At 47.3% G+C, this 22,936-nt stretch overlaps 1 protein-coding gene across 3 annotated transcripts in view; it reads right to left on the reverse strand.

The window, feature by feature from the left end:
- Positions 1–11,043: 11,043 nt before the first annotated feature.
- The window catches only part of ccar1 (cell division cycle and apoptosis regulator 1), a 345,705-nt gene continuing 333,812 nt past the window's right edge, over positions 11,044–22,936 (reverse strand). For all 3 annotated transcript variants that reach the window (XM_038773488.1, XM_038773487.1, XM_038773489.1), the window contains one exon: positions 11,044–11,395. In XM_038773488.1, coding sequence (XP_038629416.1) covers positions 11,391–11,395 — 5 coding nt within the window. In that variant the 3' untranslated portion in view covers positions 11,044–11,390. The remainder of the gene's footprint in view (positions 11,396–22,936) is intronic.

Below are 22,936 nucleotides of genomic sequence, written 5' to 3' on the forward strand. Positions count from 1 at the left end.
TGCATCTCCTTCTGCTGCAGCATATGGTTACAGGGTTCAATGTTCTGCCTGTTCAGTCGGGGGTTGGGGTGCTCTCCTTTTCTGGGGTTTTTCCTGCATACATGTCCCATGCACGTATCTATGGGCAGTTTCATTCAATTCCTGCCAATCGGGGCCGTTTTCCTGATCTAACTGTGGTCCAAATGTACTTTGAAACCCATTCTGAACGGAAAGCAGAGATTGCAATTCTGCAATTTGTTTCCGGCACTGGTCTCCGGAGCTCTGCCTTAGTTCCATCGTGGAAGTGTGGAGTGCTTGTAGAGCTGCTTTTAAATCATTGCACTGTTTCTGCAATTTCTGAACTTGTTGCTCAGTCTCCTGCTTACGTTGCGTGTCCTGGTAGGCCTTATCATACTGGGTTTGGAAACTACTCAAGCTACTTAGGGCAGCACGGTAGCATAGTGGTTCGCACAATTGTTTCACAGCTCCAGGGTGCCCGGTTTGATTCCAGGCTCGGATCACTGTCTGTGCGGAATCTGCACATTCTCCCCGTGCGTGCGTGCGTTTCCTCCGGGTGCTCCGGTTTCCTCCCACAGTCCTAAGATGTGCAGGTTAGGTGGATTGCCATGCTAAATTACCCTTAGTATTGCATGGGGTTACTGGGTTATGGGGTTAGGGTGGAATTGTGGGCTTGGGTAGGGTGCTCTTTCCAAGAGCCGGTGCAGACTTGATGGGCCGAATGGCCTCCTTCTGCACTGTAAATTCTGTGAAAGTCTATGAAAATGCGCGAGACAAGACTGGTGTGCCCTCTTGGCATCATCCACCTCTCTGTCCCTCGCTGCTAACTTCTCTCTTAAATCCTTATTCTCCCTCTCAACTTCGCTCACATCTACCTCACTATTTCTGTCTCCTCAATCTCTCTACGGAGCGTTCTAATGACCTACTCTGTGCCTCGCAATTGTGCCAAGCAAGACATGATTGCCATCGGCTTGCGAACTTTCCCTAAGTGGTTCTTGTGGATCTCTGACAGGTTCTCCCACCAAGTATGTCCTATAGTCCCGGGACCTGTTCTGTCATTGGCGCAGAATTCACTCCAATCCTTTCCCTTTGAGATATTTTCTGATCTCATCTTCCCATACGGGACACTGTCCTACTCTACTGGTCGCTGCGATCTCGAATTCCTGAGGGTTCATAAGGTGTTCCATTGCCTTCATTGCCATCTTCTCTATCTAGGTTCTCTACTGAACTTGGAACAGGGGGTGATAAAGTGGTGATATAAACACGGATACGGCTTACGCTATTTTCCGGCCTACAAAACTCCCGACAGTTTTACGCAACAAATTCTCTCAGGTTTACCTTATATCCCTGTTCGTACGCATGCATTAACACAATTCCGAATCTCGGAGGCTTGATCAGTATTGTTCTGATGCTTGTGGTTTTTCTGTTTCTAATTGGATTCTCAATTCAAATTTGGGTTCTCTCGGAGTGGTTCGGCCACTTCTAAATCGAGTCCCGTCAGAGGTCGCCAGTAAATGTTGCTAATTGTGTTCTCTCTTTAATTGGCTCTGTTTATGGCGGTTAATATGGTCGCCTTCCTTAATCCTAATTACGTTTGCTCAAGAGTCGCCAGGTATCTTTCGATACTACCACAAAGTTCAAAACCGAATACTGATCAAAGACACGATACACCAGTTAGTAAGTTCGAAATCAATGCTCATTTATTTACACACAGTCAAATATACTCATGCACAAAACTCTACCAACTAAACTATCACTACTACTAAAGCCTATACTTAGCTTTGGGTGGCCACTCAGTCAGAGGAACAATGGCCGTTGTCCGGTTCTGAGGCTGCTGGGGTTGAGCTGGTATGGAATAGTAGCTAGGAGCATCTGTCTCATAGCATGCGTTGACTTTGGACTTACTTGATTTGGTGCAGTTGCTAGGCAGGTCTCTCCTCGCTGAGAGCTAAGGCCAAGAGAGCAAGTCTCTCTTGGGGGCTTCTTCTTATACCCAAAGGGGGCTTTGCGCGCTTTTGGGCAGGCCTTGAACTTGGCCCCAATTAATTGGACTGCATGTTGATCATTCCTATCGATTTCCTCCAATAAAGGGGTGGGTGCCCTGATTGCTGGGCATGTCCTAGGTGGCCTGCTTTGTTCTAGTCTCCTCTGGCGCCAGGGACACTGCCTTAGTATCATTTACCTAAATGTTACTCTTTTGTCCCCGGAGATGGCTCATTAGTATGGTAATGGCTTTGCAGTATCGGTCTTGTCTGAGAGCTACAGCTCCAATCAACAGACAAACCTTGCACCTGCTTGCTTTCTCAGTATTGTCCATTTTCCCTGCATTCTTTGCAAAGTGTCCATTTTTTAATCGGGACGTGGCCATCCCAGATGGCTACACTTTCAGAGCGGCTTACATGAACATTTACTATTTTATACCAAACATTCATTTTGGAAAAAAAGTAATTTTCTCTGCGAGTTAAGCATTTTGAGCAATTTGCCGTTTGGTTTCAGAACCGCTTGCATGAAGGTTTAGTATGTTTTGCCAAATATTCATTTTGGAAAAAAGTGATTTTCTCAGAGAGTTAAGCATTTTGAGTAGTTTGCAGTTATTTTTCAGAACCGCTTGCATGAACATTTACTATTTTATGCCAAACATTCATTTTGGAAAAAAAGTGATTTTCGTGGTGAGTTAAGCATTTTGAGTAGTTTGCCGTTGCTTTTCAGAGCGGCTTCCATCAACATCTACTATTTTTGGCCAAACATTCATTTTGGAAAAAAAGTAATTTACGCGGCGAGTTAAGCATTTTAAACAATTTGCCGTTTGGTTTCAGAACCGCTTTCATGAAAACTTAGTATGTTTTGCCAAATATTCATTTTGGAAAAAAGTGATTTTCTCGGCGAGTTAAGCATTTTGAGCAATTTGCCGTCTGGTTTCAGAACCGCTTGCATGAACATTTACTATTTTTGGCCAAACATTCATTTTGGAAAAAAGTGATTTTCTCGGCCAACCTATCTTTTTGCAACAAATTAATTTTCTCATTGAGTTTACCTTTTTGCGTTATTTGCCGTGTATTTTCAGAGAGACTGTCACCATACCCTACTACTTTGTGCCAAATATTCCTTTTGCATTCAAAGGGATTCTCTCATCGAGTTAAGCTGGTTTGTCTCACCAGGCTAAATCGCTGGCTTTTAAAGCAGACCAAGCAGGCCAGCAGCATGGTTCGATTCCCGTACCAGCCTCCCCGGACAGGCGCTGTGGCGCCACAGGAATGTGGCGACTAGGGGCTTTTCACAGTAACTTCATTGAAGCCTACTCGTGACAATAAGCGATTTTCATTTCATTTTGCCTTATTTGCCAATTCTTTTCAAAGAGGCTGGAATCACAATTTCCTACATTTTTACCAGCCATTCCTTTTGCAACCAAAATTATTTTAGAACATAGAACAGTACAGCACAGAACAGGCCCTTCGGCCCTCAATGTTGTGCCGAGCCATGATCACCCTACTCAAACCCACGTATCCACCCTATACCCGTAACCCAACAACCCCCCCCCTCCCCCTTAACCTTACTTTTATTAGGACACTACGGGCAATTTAGCATGGCCAATCCACCTAACCCGCACATCTTTGGACTGTGGGAGGAAACCAGAGCACCCGGAGGAAACCCACGCACACAGGGGGAGGACATGCAGACTCCACACAGACAGTGACCCAGCCGGGAATCGAACCTGGGACCCTGGAGCTGTGAAGCATTTATGCTAACCACCATGCTACCCTGCTGCCCCATTTTCACATCGAATTTAAAATTATGACATTTTGCCTTTTGCTTTCAGTGAGGCTGCCATCATGATTTCATACATTTTGCCAAACATTCCTTTTGCAACCAATGTTATTTTTTTAACGAGTTAATCATTATGACCTGTTTGCCATTTATTTTCTGCGAGGCTGTCATCACAATTTACTTCTTTTTGCCAAACATTCATTTTGCACCAAAGTGAATTTCTCATCGAATAAAGCATTTTGCCCCATTTGCCATTTGTTTTCAGAGAGATTTTCATCATAATTTACTATTTTTTTAACCAAACGTTCATCTTGCAATCAAAGTGTTAAGTATGCATTTTGATGAATGTGCCATTACTTTTCAGAGAGGGTGTCATCATAATTTAATACTTTCTGCCATACATTCCTCTTGCAACCAAATTAATTTTCTCATCAAGTTAATCTTTTTGTGGAATTTACCATTTGTTTTCAGAGAGGCTCCCATCATACCTTACTACTTTTTGCTATATATTCCTTTGTCATTCAAAGGGATTCTCTAATTCAGTTAAGCATTTTGCCTTATTAACCATTTGTTTTCAGAGAGACTCTCATCACAATTTACGACATTTTGCCAAACATCTCTTTGCCAACCAAAGTGATTTTCACATCGAATTGAGAATTTTCATTTTGCTTTTTTGTTTTCAGAGAGGCTGCCATTATAGTTTAATACATTTTGCCAAACATTCCTTTTGCATACAAGTTAATTTTCTCAGCGAATTCATCTTTTTGCGTTATTTGCCACTTGTTTTCAGAGGGGCTCCCCTCATACGTTTTGCCAAATAGAACAAAAAACAAAGGAAATCTCTCATGCCTTATTTGCCTTATTTTCCATTTGTTCTCAGAGAGGCTGTCATCATAACTTTCTCAGTTTTGCCAGACATTCCTTTTTCAACGAAAGTGATTTTTTCAACGAGTAAATCATCATGAGTTGTTTGCCATTTATTATCAGTAAGGCTGTCATCATAATTTACTTCTTTTTGCCAAACATTTATTTTCCAAAGTGATTTTGTCATCAAAATCTACATTTTGACATATTTGCCATTTGTGTTTGGAGAAAATGTCATTACAATTTACTCATATGTGCCAAATAATCCTTTTGCAACCAAAGCAATTTTCTCACGAGTTAAGCCATTTGTTTACAGAGCGGCTTTCAGCATAATTTACTTCTTTTTGACAGATTGCTTTTGCAACCAAAGTGATTTTCTTCTCGAATTAACCATTTTGAGTTATTTGCAATTTGATTTCACAGAGGCAGTCTTCATAATTTCATATTTTCTGCGAAACATTCCTTTTGCTGGATGTTTTCTCATCCAGTTTAGGATTTTGCTACATATGCCTTTCTTTTCAGAGAGGTTGTCATCATAAATTACGACTTATTGCCAGACATTCATTTTGCAGCCAAAGTGAATTTCTCATCGAATTTCTCATTTTCATTCATTTTGCAACCAAAGTGTTTTATTTATCGAGTTAAGCATTTTGCCTCATTTGCCATTTGTTTGCAGAGAGGCTGTCATCACCCCTTGTATGCCAAAAAATCTTTTGCATCCAAAGTGATTTCCTCATCGAGTTAATCATTGTGACTTATTTGCCATTTGTTCTCAGAGAGGCTGCCATCAGAATTTAACACATTTTGCCAAACATTCATTCTGCAATCAATGGGATTTTTGTATTAAAAATTATGAGTTGTTTTCCATTTATTTTCTGCGAGGCTGCCATCATAATTTACTTCATTTTGCCAAGTTGTGGAAGCCTTGTGGAAGGCATATCCACGGGCTGCCCCTGGACGATGAACGCAAATTTGTACTGGCACGGTTTATCCAATGGAATGGACCAAAAGCCATTGCTAATGTCCAGACCCGTGAAAAGGTTTGACTGTCGTCCCTGCTTTAATATGTCTCGGGACTCGAGGCAACTGTGGGGGCTGCTAACGGAGTTACTTTGTTTAATTCTCTATAATTGATGGTCAGTTGCCATGAACCATCTGGTTTTCTTATGGGCCAAATCGGGGCATTGTTTATTTACACCTTGATCCAATAAACTTTGGATTACGTTAGCTGTCTCTCCCTTGGCTTGCTGTGGAAAACCATATTGTTTCGGGGGCTTGGGATCAGGACCTGTAATGGTGACCATTCCTGGAATTTTACCGCAATCGTGCTTGTGCTAGGCAAAAGATGCTTTGTGTCTCTTCAAGCCTTCCCTGTTTTGTCCTTACTAATGGTTTGTGGATCAAACCAGTACTCTCCCACTGAGCTAATCCTGTGTGCGTAGTCTCCTACTGTGAGCATGGCAGGGGCTCGTTCTGCTCTAGCCATTTTCCACATGCACTTATTTACGGGGTCTAAAGTGTGAGCTCATAAAATCTATCCCCAAGATGTGCTCTGCTGTCTGGGGTAAATCTACCAAAACGACAGTGTTTAGTCCAAATGTTCCCGATCTGAATATCCACAGGGGTCGTAATGTGTCCATGCTGGAGGTGTCCTGCAAAGCCACTAAGGGCGATAGTGTCTGTAGTGACCCATATATCTCGTTGGTACATCGTGGAGGAGTTTAACATGGTTCGGGACCCTCCTGAGTCCCAAAGGATCTCGACTGGGTGTTCCCGGACTGTGCCTGCAACTACCGGTCTTCTGGACTTGTCCCAAAGTGTGTCACAGACTCAAATTGGGGAGTCCAAACACCGTCAATCGGTGCTATTTATGGCGAAATTATCTGCACGGGCGCTAACGCTGTGGTAGGTCTGGCATTGTTCCTATGTAGGGCGTTTGTGGGCTCATTCCGTTGCTGTTTCAGGGGGCTTGGCATTCTCGGGCATAATATCCCTTCTGTCCACAATTGTAGCATCCCTGCGCTTTAGGGTGTTGTGTGTTATTTCTACCTTCATTTACCCATGCGGGGTCTTGGTGTGTCCTTACAGGGTTCATGTTCGTGTCTACCTTCTCCTGCTCTGCCTTTTTCCGTAGGGTTTGTCCTCAAGCTCTAACTAGTCTCTTCAATATCCACAATTCGTTGTGTGCCGGGTCTGAGGGGTCGTAACTTGTACATGCCTGTTGTCCTGCCTCCGTGGCATGGGAGGCTAAAATACGGGTCCATTTGGTCTCATTGTCTGCAGTTAAAATGGGCGCGGGTAAAATCACCAAATATTGCCGTAAAGTGTATCCAGAGGCGCCTATCAAGGCTGTTGGATGCTCTCCTTTCTTCTGCCTACACCTGTTGTGTCCTTCTACTGGATCTTCACTATTATATAGCCAATTGCATCTAGGTTGGCTGTTTTCATATCTTGGAAGCTACCTCCTCCTTTTGTGGCTCGGGAAGGGCTGAACTAACAGACGGGTCAAGGCTCATTATTATGAGTTTCACTTCTTCTTGCTCGTCCAGACTGAGGGGCTCTATTCTGACTTTCTGTTCATTTACATATCGATGGGCTATTTCATTAAGTTCCTGCCAATCGGGACCATCTTCCTGATCTAAATTTGGGCCAAAGGTATCTCTGAACCCATTCTGAACTGAGAGCAGTGATTGCAATTTTCTGTCTGCATTTGGCATTGTCGACCGAACTCTGCCTCTGTTCCATGGTGGAACTGTGGAGTGCTCGTGGGGCTGCCTTTAAGTCCTCGCATTGTTTTTTCAATTGTTGTTTCCTCTGTTACCAAAACCGCACATTGCGTGTCTTGGTAGGCCTTATATTGGATCTCAAAGATACTTAGGTGAGCGAGACAAGATTGGTGTGCCCGTTTGATATCAGCCATCTCCTTGTCCTTCGCTGCTAGCTGCTCTCGGAGTTGCTGATTTACTTTCTCACCCTCGCTAACATTTCCCTCACTGCTCCTCTCTTTCTTCTCAAGCTGTCTGCGGAGCGCCCTCACGGCCTCCTCTGTGCCTCACAATTGTGCCAAGTAGGACATGATTGCCATTGGCTTACGAACTCTACTTAAATTCTTCTTATGGATCTTGGTCAGGTTATCCCACCAAGTTTGTCCTATACTACCAGGACTTGTCTCTTCGTTTGCACAAAACTCAGATCCTTTTCCCTTTGGGTCGGGTTCCTGTGGGTGCATAAGACGTTCCATTGCCATTTCTATCGTAAGCTCTGTATCTCTACCATGAATTTGGGCTGGATAAAGTGGTATGCTAACAGCGGGTATGGCCTCGGCTATTTTCTGGTTCACACAACTCCCGAAAGTATCATGCAACAAAATCTATTAAGGTTACCTTATATCCCTTAGCAGCATGGTAGCACAAGTGGATAGCACTGTGGCTTCACAGCGCCAGGGTCCCAGGTACAATTCCCCGCTGGGTCACTGTCTGTGTGGAGTCTGCATGTTCTCCCCGTGTCTGCATGGGTTTCCTCCCACGGTTCAAAGACGTGCAAGTTAAGTGGATTGGCCATGCTAAATTGCCCTTAGTGACCCAAAAGATTAGAAGGGGTTATTGGGTTACGGGGATAGGGCGGAAGTCAGGTCTTAAGTGGGTCGGTGTACACAATGGGCCGAATAGCCTCCTTCTGCACTGTATGTTCTATGATGATTGTTAGTACGCATGCAAGTAACACACTTCCGAATCTTGGAGGCTTGATCAATACTGGTCTTACACTTGTGGTTTAATTTACTTTTCCAATTTGGATTCCTAATTCAAACGTTTTGTGGGTTCTCTCGGAGTGGCACAGTCACTTCTGGGTCGAGTCACGTCAGAGGTCGCCAATAACTTGCATTTTTTTACCTGCTATAAATGACAGTAAATAAGGCTGCCCTTCTTTCTTCATATATCAATATTATATTGCTTTCAGAGTCTCCAGGTATCAAATGATACCGCCACAAGGTTCAACCGGGTATCAATCAGAGCCAAACAACCAGTTAGTTCGTTCAAGATCAATGGTACTTTATTTACACACAAGATTAACTTACACATGCAACATAAACAATACTAGTTAAACTACACCTAACTATAACAAGCTGTACTTAACTTCAGCCACCCGATTTAGGTCAGAGGCCTTTGTTCGAATCTGGATCTACTGGGTCTCGTGAAGTAACTGCTGCTCAGTTGGGCTCATCCGTCTGGTAGTGAGTGTTGAATTTGAACTTGCTTTTGGCAGTGCTACGATTGGAGATGGACGTTGCCAGAGCACCAGGTCCAAAAGAGATCGAACACATGGCAGTGTCTCTCTTTATCCTTGGGAAGTTTTGCGCTCTTTTGGGCGGTCCTTTGGTTTGGACCCAATTAATTGGGCAGTTCTCGATCACTGCCTTCGATCTGAGCCAATAAAGGGGCAGGTGCCTTGATGGCTGGTCTTAAGCGGTCGTTGACCCTGTTGTTTATGCTTACTGAGTAAAGGGAGTGGCGCCAAAATGTCTGGACTTGTATCGGTTACCTGAGTATCAATTCTTTGTCTTACAGAGATGGGCCATTAAAATGCTAATCGGTTGGGGGTTTCGATGCTGCCTATCCAGGCTCTGTGCCTGCCTGAATCTTACATTGTCCACATTTCCCTTTAGGCTTTGCGAACGTCCATGTTTCTTGTTGTAAGTGGCCATCCCAAGGTGGTTACAATTTATTTTGGAACAAGAGATTTTCTCGGCGAGTTAAGCATTTTGAGTAATTTGCCGTTGCTTTTCAGAGCGTCTTGCATCAAAATTTCCTACTTTTTTTTTACAAACATTCATTATGGAAAAAAAAGCGATTTTCTCAGCAAGTTAAGCATTTTGAGTAATTTGCCATTTGGTTTTATAGCGGGTTGCATCAAAATGTACTAATTTCTGCTGACCGTTCGTTTTGGAAAAACTGGGATTTTTCCGGCAACGTAAGCATTTTGAGTAATTTGCCATTTGGTTTCATAGCGGTGACGAGATCAAGGCAGCTTGAGTTGGTTGGTGGGCCCGTGTCGCTCGCTGCAGTCAGTGTGGTGGAGGATTCGGGCCTGGAGAGAGACTGTCCGAAGGCTGTCAGCCGCCCAGTGTCGGGAGCGCAGGGCGCACGAGACACTCTTTATAGAGTACAGCACAGAACAGGCCCTTCGGCCCTCGATGTTGTGCCGAGCAATGATCACCCTACTCAAACCCACGTATCCACCCTATACCCAACTAGCCCCCCCCCCCCCTTAACCTTACTTTATTTTTTTTTAGGACACTACAGGCAATTTAGCATGGCCAATCCACCTAACCCGCACATCTTTGGACTGTGGGAGGAAACCGGAGCACCCGGAGGAAACCCACGCACACACGGGGAGGACGTGCAGACTCCGCACAGACAGTGACCCAGCCGGGAATCGAACCTGGGACTCTGGAGCTGTGAAGCATTTATGCTAACCACCATGCTACCCACACTCTGTGCGGGTCTCACTCGTGCCTGACACTGTGTCGCCCCTCACCCCCTCTGGGAACTCCCAGAATCTGGCACATCATAATTGAAGGTTCTTTTGTTTTTCTGCCTCTGTCGATAGTTCAGGCAGTGCCCTATTGGGCCCCCCTTCACCAACATGTGAAACGTGTTGTGAATTGTTTTAATAATGAGTCTGCCCCCCACCTCCCCGTACATTGATACTGAACTGTACTCTATATCTAACCCTTAACTCCATCATCATAATCTCCAAATATTACTCACTGCAATAATGTAATGTACCCAATTGGGGGGAGGGCACAGTGGCTAGCACAGCTGCCTCATGGCACCGAGGTCCCAGGTTCAATCCTGGCTCACTGGCCATGCGGAGTTTGCATATTCTCCCAGTGTTTGCGTGGGTTGCGCCCCCGCAACCCAAAAGATGTGCATAGAACATAGAACAGTACAGCACAGGCCCTTCGGCCCTCGATGTTGTGCCGAGCAATGATCACCCTACTTAAACCCACGTAACCCGTAACCCAACAATCCCCCCATTAACCTTACACTACGGGCAATTTAGCATGGCCAATCCACCTAACCCGCACATCTTTGGACTCTGGGAGGAAACCGGAGCACCCGGAGGAAACCCACGCACACACGGGGAGGACGTGCAGACTCCACACAGACAGTGACCCAGCCTGGGACCCTGGAGCTGTGAAGCAATGATGCTAACCACCATGCTACCGTGAGGCCCCAAATAGGTGGATTGACCACATTAAATTGCCCCTTAATTGGAAAAAATGAATTGGGTACTCTAAATTTATAAAAAAATATATACCCAAACTTGTCAGTTTGATATAAAGCAGAGTCAAATGTTTTGAGACTAATCAGCTCAGCCTAATTAGATTAGATAGATAAAATGTGACCAATCACATGGTTTCTTATCCTTTTATTAACATAGAAAGTTAATGTTTCTCTAAAAACATTTTGCAATGCAAAAGTATCTCCAGTTGTGTAACTACTAATCGTTGAAGCAATTCGGGAGTCCACTTTTGCTTTCATTTTGTTCCAAACAGTTCACAGTTATTCAGAACTTTGTACATCTTTTGTTCTACAAACACATCCTTAAACTACAAAAATCCACGACACATGCAGTGCTTTGGTCAGCTGCAACTCTCTGAAAGTATATAACAATATGGTTGACTACCCTGGGAACCCCGAATCACGCATCATGCAGGTGCGCCGTTTGCCCTGGTCTTCCCGGCGTCTTCAGCTGAGATTTCACCCTGTTTCAAAAAAAGTGAAAGGAATAGAATACATTAGTGACAAATTGAACAAATATGGAAGGTCACACAAATATGAAAGATGAGAAGTGGAAGCACAGAGGTTTGTAACTCCTGAGATGCTTCTGACTGAAACACTGGGACCTCTGCCGACGGCCCCAGTTCGATTTGTGCTGTGACTGATGCTCTTAGCAAAATCAAACAATACAACAGGGTTGAGTGCCCATAAAAATCAGCCACAGCTCATGTGTGCTAACCAGTTACTGCGGGAATTGAGTCACTCACCTGTGTATGCACCCCTTATGTGCATGCGCTTGCAGCTTGTGTTCACATGTGCCATCTTTGTCTACATGTGGTTGTTCATGTACATGTCTGAATCAATGAGTGTGCACCGATACCTATGTGCACATCTGCATCCATGTATGCATGTGCCTGTATCCATTGTTGTGGGCCAGGATTTAGAAAACCCCAAAGTATATCATGGAGTTCACCGAAACTACAACTGTTTATGACTTTGGTTATGATGAGCACAAGGGCCTGCCTTTCAGGAGTTATTCAACAGAGGACTTAAGCACGTTTAATAAAAAAAATAAGCTTTATTCTATGAATTTAGTTAACATTTTTATAAACACACAGTTAGCATTTTTATCAACTACAAACATAAATACCCCACACAGCTACAGTAATCTATGTATAACCCTTAATAAATTCCCCCTTTAGCTGTTCCAATTTAATAACAATATACCATAAACCAGAAAACCCTTTTCAAAGATGAGGCCCAACACACAGCACTCAAGAACTGGTATAGATGCTCTGGTTTCCTTTCCAAAACAGGTTTGAATTTCTTCCAGAAAACAGTTATTTCTTTTCAAATTATCAAGCAGTCTGGAAACAGCTTTTAAAATGCAGAAAGAAAAAAAAACCCTTCTTTCAACCTGTGCAAAACCAGTTCAAACCCAAAGCAAAAGTAAAACTCAGAGCCACAGCCCAGCTCCACATACACAGTGACATCACTGAGGCCAAGTGATAAGACAAAAACATTTCTTAAAGGCCTACTCCCATGACATTATCTGTGTAAAGGCTGAGAGATGCCAGGACACAAGGTAAATCTTTGTGCTCTTCTCTGCATCGATATGAATTGCTGACGTAAGCAGATGATCCTTTACACATCCTGAAGGCAGCACACCATTTCTTCAGTACTGCATTGTCTGGTAAGCTTAAAAGGGACTGGTTTAGCACACTGGGCTAAATCACTGGCTTTTAAACCAGACCAGCAGCACGGTTCAATTCCCGTACCAGCCTCCCCAAACAGGCGCAGGAATGTGGCGACTAGGGGCTTTTCACAGTAACTTCATTGAAGCCTACTTGTGACAATAAGCGATTTTCATTTCATTTCATTACATGCTCAAGTTTTGAAGTGGGACACAAATTCATCAGTTCCAATTCCCTTAACAGTGCTTTAAGCAAAGTTGACTGGGTAGATTGCACTTTTGGAGGGGCAGAACCTTGGGAGAGCCAAACTGCCAGTGGAGCAGTTACATAAGATAAATTAAGTGGTCACTGTCCGTGTGGAATTTGCACATTCTCCCAGTGTCTGCGTGGGTCTCACCTCCACAACCCAAAGGTGTGCAGGGTAGGTAGATTGGTCATGTCAAATTGCCCACTAGTTAGAAAAAAAAGAATTGGGCCAGGTTTAGAGGAGATGTATGAGGCAAGTTTTTATTTTATTTTATTTTTTTTTACACAGAGGGCAGTGGGTGCCTGGAACTCGCTGCCGGAGGAGGTGGTGGAAGCAGGGACAATAGTGACGTTTAAGGGGAATCTTGACAAATAGATGAATAGGATGGGAATAGAGGGAAAAGGACCCCGGAAATGCAGAAGATTTTAGTTTAGATGGGCAGCATGGTCGGCACAGGCTTGGAGGGCCAAAGGGCCTGTTCCTGTGATGTACTTTTCTTTGTTCTTTGTAAATTCATCTTAAATTTTTTTTTAGCAATGCTCAAGGAGCAGGGAGGTTCTCCCAGTTTCTTGCCCAACATTAATCTCTCAAGCAACATCACACAACCCAGAAATAGCTGGAAATCAGGAGTAGGGAGGAAGGAACTCAGGAAAATTTCCTCTCAACAGTCCAAAGGGGCTGGTTTAGCTAAACAGCTGGTTTGTGATGCAGAACAATGCCAGCAGCACGGGTTCAATTCCCGTACCAGCCTCCCCGAACAGGCGCCGGAATGTGGCGATTAGGGGCTTTTCACAATAACTTCATTGAAGTCTACTTGAGACGCTGTGCGCCATGCAAAATTGCCCCTTAGTGTCCAATAAGGTTAGGTGGGGTTACTGGGTTATAGAAATAGGGTGAAGGTGTGGGCTGCTCTTTCCAAGGGCCACTTGATGGCCGAATGGCCTCTTTCTGCACTGTAGTGATTCTATTCTATAACTGATCGAGGTATATAAAATACAAAGAGATAGATAAGGTAAATGTAGACCAAATGTTCCCCCTTGTAGGGCAGTCTACAACTAGAGGTCATAGATATAGGTTGAAGGAACTGTAGTTTTAGAACTGAGATGAGGAGGAACTACTTCTTCAGAGGTTGATGGAATTCGCTGCCCCTTGGTGGTGGAATTGGAGTAATTAAATGGTTTCAAGGAGGTAGATATATTTCTGATTAAAAAATGGGCTAAAGGGAACATGTGGGGAGGTGGATTTGAGACCAGGAAGAGATGAGCCATGATGTGACTGAATGACGGAGCAGGCTCAAAGGGCTGAATAGCCCATCTCTGCTCCTAATACCCAAGTTCCTTTGTTCCAAGGCTGGAATTAAACCTGGGTTCCTGGCACTGTGAGGCAGCAGAACTAACCACTGTGCCGCTCCCATGGAAGCGGCAGAAGGTTCCATTATTTAAAAAAATATATATTTTTATTCTCCTCCTCCTTTTCACATTTACTCCCAAATTCACACCCCCCAACAATAAACAAAAAGCAGTAACGAATATAATGTCAATCCCCATATCAACAACAATCTCATCCTCCCACCAACCCCCAAACAACTGCCTGCCTGTTAACATAAACAGATAACAAAAAGGAATCAGGAATCACCCATAGTCACCATTATCACAGTCCCCTCCCCAAACCCTCCCACCCCCACTAATGTTCGATGTTATCCAATTCTTGAAAGTGCGTAATGAATAACGCCCATGAATTGTAGAACCCCTCCATCCTTCCCCTCAGTTCAAACTTAACCTTCTCAAGAGTCAAGAATTCCAACAGGTCCCCCCGCCACGCCAGGGCACAGGGTGGAAAGGTTGCTCTCTGTCCCAACAGGATCCGCCTTTGGGCGATCAATGAGGCGAAGGCACCTACCCAAAATCCACATCCGTTTCCACCCCCATCACGAATATGGCCTCCCGAGGGCCCGGGTCCAGTTTCACGTACACCGCTTTACTCTAAAAACCTCCTTCCAGTAATCCTCCAGCTTTGGACAGGATCAAAACATGAACGTGATTCGTGGGCCCTCCCCCGTAACGTTCACACAAATCTTCTACCCCCTCAAAGAGCAGGCTCAGCCTGTGAGGTGTGCTCTATACACCACCTTTAGCTGTATCAGCCCCAACGTCGCACACGAGGTGGAGGCGTTCACTTTCCGAAGCACCTCACACCAGAACCTCTCAACCATACCCTCTTCCAACTCTTCCTTCCACTTTGCTTTGATCCCTTCCAGTGGTGCCTTCTCCTTTTCCAAAATAGCCCCGTAAACTGCCGACTGATTTTTAGTCCAGGAGATAGCGTTGCTGGAGTTCAGGAAGTTGAGGGTAGTGCAGTACTGAGGAAGGTACCAAGGTCACAAGAGTGGACCTGCAGGCATGAAGGTGGTCGACTTCAATGCGAGGAGCATCAGGAATAAGGTTGGTGAGCATGGATTGGTACCTGGGACTATGATGTTGTGGCCATTACTGAGATGTGGACAGAACAGGGGCAAGAATGGTTGTTGGAGGTTCCGGGGTTTAGATGTTTCAGTAAGATTAGGGAAGGTGGTAAAAGAGGTGGAGGAGTAGCATTGTTGATCAAGGATAGTATAATGGGGGCTTCCGGTTGCGGTGATGCGGGGCTAAGCCGCACGTTCGGTAGCTCCCGCTTTTTTCGGTCTTTTGGGCTCTTTTAAGGGCCCGTAGTGGTGCTGGTTGGACTTTTCCCCCGTGTGGGAACACTCTAAGATTCTCCGCCGGTGGATGGCCTAGACTATGAGCGGAGCGGTCAAAACATCGGCTTTGGAGCAGAGAAAGGTGCGAGGCAGAAGAAGCAAGATGGCGGCGGGCAGGGAAGCAGCAGCAGCGGGCGCGAGAGCAGCAGGAGCTGCTTCAGTGCTCCTTTAAGGAGCTGAAGGCAGAGATTCTGGAGCCGTTTCAGGCCTCCCTGGACAAGCTCATGGCGACCCAGACGGCTCAGGGTGCGGAGATCCGAGAGCTTCAGCAAAAGGCCTCGGAGGGCGAAGACGAACTCTTGGGCCTGGCAGTGAAGGTGGAGTCGCACGAGGCGCTCCATAAGAAGTGGTCAGCGAGGATGGAGGAGATGAAGAACTGGGCCCGTCGGAAGAACCTGCAGATCCTGGGCCTCCCAGAGGGGCTGGAAGGTTCGGGTTTGGGGGCCTATGTGGCCATGATGCACCGGTTGAGCTGGAAGACCTGGTCAAAGGGATAGGGAGCATGCAGTCAGGGAAGGCGCCGGGGCCGGATGGGTTCCCGGCTGAATTTGACAAGTATGCAGACCTGTTGGGTCCCCTGTTGGTTAGGATCTTTAACGAGGCAAGGGCGCTGATCTTCCTGTTTCTTAAGCGGGACAAGGATCCCCTGCAGTGTGGGTCATACAGGCCAATCTCACTTTTGAATGTGGACGCCAAGCTGGTGGCAAATATCTTGGCCGTGAGGATAGAGGACTGTGTGCCGCAGGTTATCCATTTTTTAAAAAATAAATAATTTTTATTGAAATTTTTACAAAATACAAAACATAAACATCTTAACTCTATTAACATACAACCGCGGTAACACCCCATAAACAATGCCCCCCAGCTTCAAGAGGAACTTCAAACAAAAGGAAAGAACAAAAACAAAGAAAAAGAGAAAAGAAAAAAAAACAAAGGAGAGAGATAGCACCCTCCACAAACCCATGTGCACAGTTCTCCCTCCCCCAATCCTTACACCCTGCCCCCCCGGGTTGCTGTTGCTGTCGGCCTATTTCCCTACCGTTCCGCCAGGAAGTCCAGAAAAGGCTGCCACCGCCTGAAAAACCCTTGTACTGATCCCCTCGGGGCAAATTTCACCCTCTCCAATTTAATGAACCCCGCCATAGCCGAGATCCAGGCCTCCACGCTTGGGGGCCTCGCATCCTTCCACTGGAGCAAGATCCTCCGCCGGGCTACTAGGGACGCAAAGGCCAGAACCCCGGCCTCTATCGCCTCCTGCACTCCCGGCTCCACTGCAACCCCAAAAATTGCGAGTCCCCAGCCTGGCTCGACCCTGGATCCCACCACCCTCGACACCGTCTTTGCTACCCCCTTCCAGAACTCCCCCAACGCTGGGCAGCCCAAAACATATGGGCGTGGCTCGCTGGGCTCCCCGAGCACCTAGCACACCTGTCCTCGCCCCCGAAAAACCTACTCATCCTTGTCCCAGTCATGTGGGCCCTATGCAGCACCTTGAACTGTATGAGGCTAAGCCTCGCACAGGAAGAGGAGGAATTCACTCTCTCCAGGGAATCCGCCCACGTCCCCTCCTCAATCTCCTCCCCCAGCTCCTCTTCCCACTTCCCCTTCAGTTCCTCCACCGAGGCCTCGTCTACCTCCTGCATTACCCGGTATATGTCCGAGATCCCCCCCCCCCCCGAGAGCACCCTATCCCGCACCCCTCGTGGAGGGGAACCCCTCCACCTGCTGCCTAGCAAACGCCCTCACCTGGATGTACCTAAACATGTTCCCCGGGGGGAGCCCAAACTTCCCCTCTAACTCCCCCAAGCTCGCGAACCTCCCCTTCACAAACAGGTCCCTCAACCTCCTAACCCCTGCCCTGTGCCAGCCCAGAAATTCACCATCAATGCTCCCTGGGACGAACCGATGGTTCCCCCGTATCGGGGCCTCCATCGAGCCTCCCATTTCTCCCCTGTGCCGCCTCCATTGCCCCCAAATTTTGAGGGTAGCCGCCACCACCGGGCACGTGGTATACCTCGTTGGAGGGAGCGGCAACGGTGCCGTTACTAGCGCTTCCAGGCTAGTGCCCACACAAGACGCCGCCTCCATCCTCTTCCATGCCGCCCCCTCCTCGTCCATTACCCACTTACGTACCATTGGCCGCCCAGTAGTACCCACAGAGGTTAGGCAACGGCAGCCCCCCCCTATCCCTGCCTCGTTCCAGGAACACTCTTCGAACCCTCGGAGTCCCATGCGCCCACACAAATCCCGTGATACTGCTGTTGACCCTCCTGAAAAACGCCTTCGGGATAAGGATGGGGAGGCACTGCAACAGGAACAAAAACCTCGGGAGCACCGTCACCTTGACGGACTGCACCCTCCCCGCCAGTGACAGCGGTAACATATCCCATCTCTTAAACTCCTCCTCCATCTGCTCCACCAATCTTGTGAGGTTGAGCTTGTGCAGGGCCCCCCAGCTCCCCGCCACCTGGACCCCTAGGTACCTGAAACTCTTCCCTGCCTGCTTCAATGGGAGCCTACCAATCCCCTCCTCTTGATCCCCCGGATGCACCACAAACACCTCACTCTTGCCCAGGTTCAGCTTATTGCCGCAGGTTATCCATGAGGATCAAACTGGGTTTGTGAAGGGGAAGCAGCTGAACACCAACATCAGGAGGCTCTTGAACGTTATAATGATGCCGGCGGTAGAAGGGGAGGCAGAGATTGTGGTGGAGCTGGACGTGGAGAAGGCCTTTGATAGGGTTGAGTGGGGGTACTTGTGGGAGGTGTTGGAAAGGTTCGAGTTTGGGGAGGGGTTTGTTAGTTGGGTGAGGGTGGGGTGTCCCTTGTCCCCCCTGCTCTTTGCGCTGGCAATGGAGCCCCTGGCTATGGCGCTGAGGGAGTCAGGGAGTTGGAGGGGGCTGGTCCGGGATGGGGAGGAGCACCGAGTGTCGCTCTATGCGGATAACCTATTGTTGTATGTGGCGGACCCGGTGGGGGGAATGCTGGAGGTGATGGGAATTCTCTGGCTATTTGGGTATTTTGCAGGATACAAGCTCAACTTGGGGAAGAGCGAGCTGTTTGTGGTACACCCAGGGGATCAGGAGGGGGGAGGGGATTGGCAGGCTTCCACTGAAAAGGGCAGAGAGGAGCTTCAGGTACTTGGGGGTTCAGGTGGCCAGGAGTTGGAGGGCCTTGCATAAGCTAAACCTCACAAGGCTGGTGGAGCAAATGGAGGAGGAGTTTAAGAGGTGGGACATGCTGCCGCTGTCTCTGGCGGGTAGGGTACAGTCAGTCAAAATGACAGTGCTCCCGAGATTTCTGTTCCTGTTCCAGTGCCTCCCCATCCTTATCCCGAAGGCCTTTTTTCAGGCGGGTTAACAAGAGCATTACGGGGTTTGTGTGGGCACACGGGACCCCGAGGGCGAGAAGCGTGTTCTTGGGGCGGGGCAGGGATAGGGGGGGCTGGCGCTGCCCAACCTCTGTGGGTACTACTGGGCTGCCAATGTAGCAATGGTGCGTAAATGGGTGATGGAGGGGGAGGGGGCAGCATGGAAGAGGATGGAGATGGTGTCCTGTGTGGGCACGAGCCTAGAGGTGCTGGTAACGGCGCCGCTGCCGCTCCCTCCAATGAGGTGTACCACGAGCCCGGTGGTGGCGGCTACCCTCAAAATTTGCGGGCAATGGAGATGGCACAGGGGGGAGGTGGGGGCCTCGATACGGGGCAACCACTGGTTTGTCCTGGGGAGAATTGATGGCGGGTTCCTGAGTTGGCACAGGGCAGGTATCAGGAGGTTGAGGGACCTGTTTGTAGACGGGAAGTTTGCAAGCCTGGGTGCGCTGGAGGGGAAGTTTAGGTACATGCAGGTAAGGGCGTTTGTCAGGCGGCAGAGTTTCCTCTGCTGCCGCCGCGTGGGATCCAGAACAGGGTGCTCTCGGGGGTGTGGGTTGGTGAGGGGAGGATCTCGGCAGCGTACCAGGTGATGCAGGAGATAGATGAGGCCTCGGTCGAGGAGCTGAAGGGCAAATGGGAGGAGGAGCTGGGTGAGGAGATAGGAGGGGGGGGACATGGGCGGACGCCCTGGGGAGGGTGAACTCCTCCTCTTCTTGTGCAAGGCTTGGCCTCATACAGTTTAAGGTGCTGCATAGGGCTCACATGACTAGGACAAGGATGAGTCGGTTCTTCGGGAGTGAGGACAGGTGTATCAGGTGCTCAGGGAGCCCAGCAAATCATGCCCATATGTTCTGGGCATGCCCAGCGCATTTTGGAAGGGCGTAGCAAGGACGGTGTCGAGGGTGGTAGGATCCAGGGTCAATCCGGTCTGAGGGCTCCCAATGTTTGAGGTTGCAGTGGAGCCGGGAGTGCAGGAGGCGAAAGAGGCCGGTGTTCTGGCCTTTGTGTCCCTAGTAGCCCGGCGGAGGATTCTGCTTGAAAGTGCCTGACTCCACTACCATAGCTGGGAGTGGGATCCACGCCCCAACCACTCTGAGTAAAGAACCTACCTCTGACATCCCTCCTATATCTTCCACCATGAACCTTATAGTTATGCCCCCTTGTAACAGCTATATCCACACGAGGAAAAAGTCGCTGAAAGTCAACTCTATCCCTCTCATCATCTTGTACACCTCAATTAGGTCACCTCTCATCCTCCTTCGATCCAATGAGAAACGCCCGAGCTCCCTCAACCTTTCCTCATAAATGCTAACACACTATAGGCTTTCTTCACAGCTCTATCCACTTGGGTGACAACTTTCAGAGGTCAAAACCTTTGCGTCCACGTTTAAAAGTGATATGGGCCTACACTTCGTCAGATCCTTATCTTTTTTAAGCAACAGGGAAATCGATGCCTGCCCCAAAGTTTGTGGTAACACCACCTTCCCTATCGCCTCCTCAAACATCTCCACCATCAGGGGTGCAAGCTTATCCTTGAATTTTTTATAATATTCCACCGGAAACCCATCCGGCCCCGCCACCTTCCCCGACTGCATCTTCCCAATCAGATCTTTTATCTCCTGCTCCACTATCACTCCTGATGTAGCCCTGTCCCCCTCCCCTAACCTCGGTACTTCAGCCCATCTCGAAATTCCTGCATCTCCTGCTCTGACCTGTACAGCCTCTCATAGAATTCCTTAAAGACCTTGTTAATCTGATCCTGAACCACCACCAACTTCCCTGCCCTGTCCCACACCTGAACAATTTCCCTTGCCGCTGCTTCCCCCCCGAAGCTGACCCTGCTCATATACGCCTTCTCCCCAAGCTCGTAAACTGCACCCCTTGCTCGCCTCAGTTGGCGGACCACCTACCTGGTAGATAGTTGGTCAAAGCTTACCTGTAGTTCCTTCCTCTTTTCCAACTTCGCTGGGTCCCCATCTTCTGCATAACTCCTATCTGCCTCCAGCATCTCACCACTCACCACCGACTTCAGAGCCTCCCAGACAAATGCCTTCGACACCTCACCCGTACAGTTGAAACCTACATATTCCTTTATTACTTTTTCAATTTTGTCACAGAACTCTCGGTCCCGCAACAGTCCCACATCTAATTTCCACCCCAGCCTCTACTAGAAGGTTCCATTATATTGGGTTCCGTGCTGGGATGGCAGCTGTTCACAATATACATTAATGATTTGGAAGAAGAAATTGCATGCAATTTCTCCAAATTTGCAGACGACACTAAGCTGGGTGGCAGTGTGTGCTGTGAGGGAGATGCAAAGAGACTGCAGGGTGACTTGGACAGGCTGGCTGAGTGGGCAAAAACTTGGCAAATGAAACATAATGTGAGGTTATCCACTTTGGTGGCAAAAACAGGAAGGCAGATTATCTGAATGGCGGCAGTTTAGGAATAGGGGAAGTGCAACGAGACCTGAGTGTCATGGTGGAACAGTCGCTGAAGGTTGGCATGCAGGTTCAGCAAGCAGGAAGGTAAGCTAATGGCACGCTGGCCTTCATGGCCATCAGAGCGTAAGACATAGGAGCAGAATTAGGACACTCGGCCCATCGAGTCTGCTCCGCCAATCAATCATGGCTGATATTTTTCTCATCCCCATTCTCCCCATAACCTCTGATCCTGTTATTGATCAAAAACATATCTATCTCAGTTTTAAGGACCATGATGTGGAGATGCCGGTGTTCGACTGGGGTGAGCACAGTAAGAAGTCTTACAGCACCAGGTTCAAGTCCTACATGTTTGTTTCAAACACTAGCTTTCAGAGCACTGAAATCCTCAGGTGAATTCATAAGTGAGTTCAACATATTGGACTTTAACCTGGTGTTGTAAGACTTCTTACAGTTTTAAAGACACTCAGTGATTTGGCCTCCACAGCCTTCTGCAGCAAACAGTTACACAGATTCACCACCCTTTGGCTGAAGAAATTCCTCCTCATCTCAGTTTTAAAGGATTGTCCCTTTAGATCGTGTCTTCTGCTTCTAGTTTTTCCTACAAGTGGAAACATTCTCTCCACGACCACTCTATCCAGGCCACGCAGTATCCTTTAAATTTCAATAAGATTCCCCCTCATCCTTCTAAACTCCAACAAGTACATACCCAGAGTCCTCAACCGTTCCTCATACGACAAGCTCTTCATTCCAGGGATCATTCTTGTGAACCTCAAATGGATCCTTTCCAAGGCCAGCACATCCATCCTTGGATACGGTGCCCAAAACAATACTCCAAGTGGGGTCTGACCAGAGCCTTGCTGACTAGCCTCAGAAATACATCCCTGGTCTTGTATTCTAGCCCTCTTGACATGAATGCTAACATTGCATTTGCCTTCCTAACTGCCGACTGAACCTGCACGTTAACCTTAAGAGAATCGTGAACTCGGACTTCCAAGTCCCTTTGTGCTTCTGATTTTCTAAGCATACTCCCATTTAGAAAATAGTGTCTGGCAAGAGGATTTGCTTATAGGAGTAGGATGTCGTGCTGCAGTTATACAGGGCCTTGGTGAGGCCACAATAGGAGTATTGTGTGCAGTTTTGGTCTTCTAGTTTGAGGAAGGACATTCTTGTTATTGAGAGTGTCCAGCAAAGGTTCACCAGCCAAATTCCCATATGGCAGGACAGACATACAAAGAAAGACTGGATTGACTGGGCTTGTACGCATTGGAGTTTAGAAGAATGAGAGGGGATCTCATAGAAACATATTTTGATCTTTGAGGAAACTTTTGACAAAGTCCCGCACAAAAGATTAGCGTGTAAAATTAAAGTGGGGGATTGGGGGTAGTGTATTTAGACGGATAGAAAATTGGTTGGCAGACAGGAAACAAAGTAGAAATTAATGGGTCTTTTTCAAATTGGCAGGCAGCGACTAGTGGGGTACCGCAGGGATCAGTGCTTAGACCTCAGTCATTCACAATATATATTACTGATT

Source organism: Scyliorhinus canicula, chromosome 16 (assembly GCF_902713615.1).
Source record: "Scyliorhinus canicula chromosome 16, sScyCan1.1, whole genome shotgun sequence".
NCBI lineage: Eukaryota > Metazoa > Chordata > Chondrichthyes > Carcharhiniformes > Scyliorhinidae > Scyliorhinus > Scyliorhinus canicula.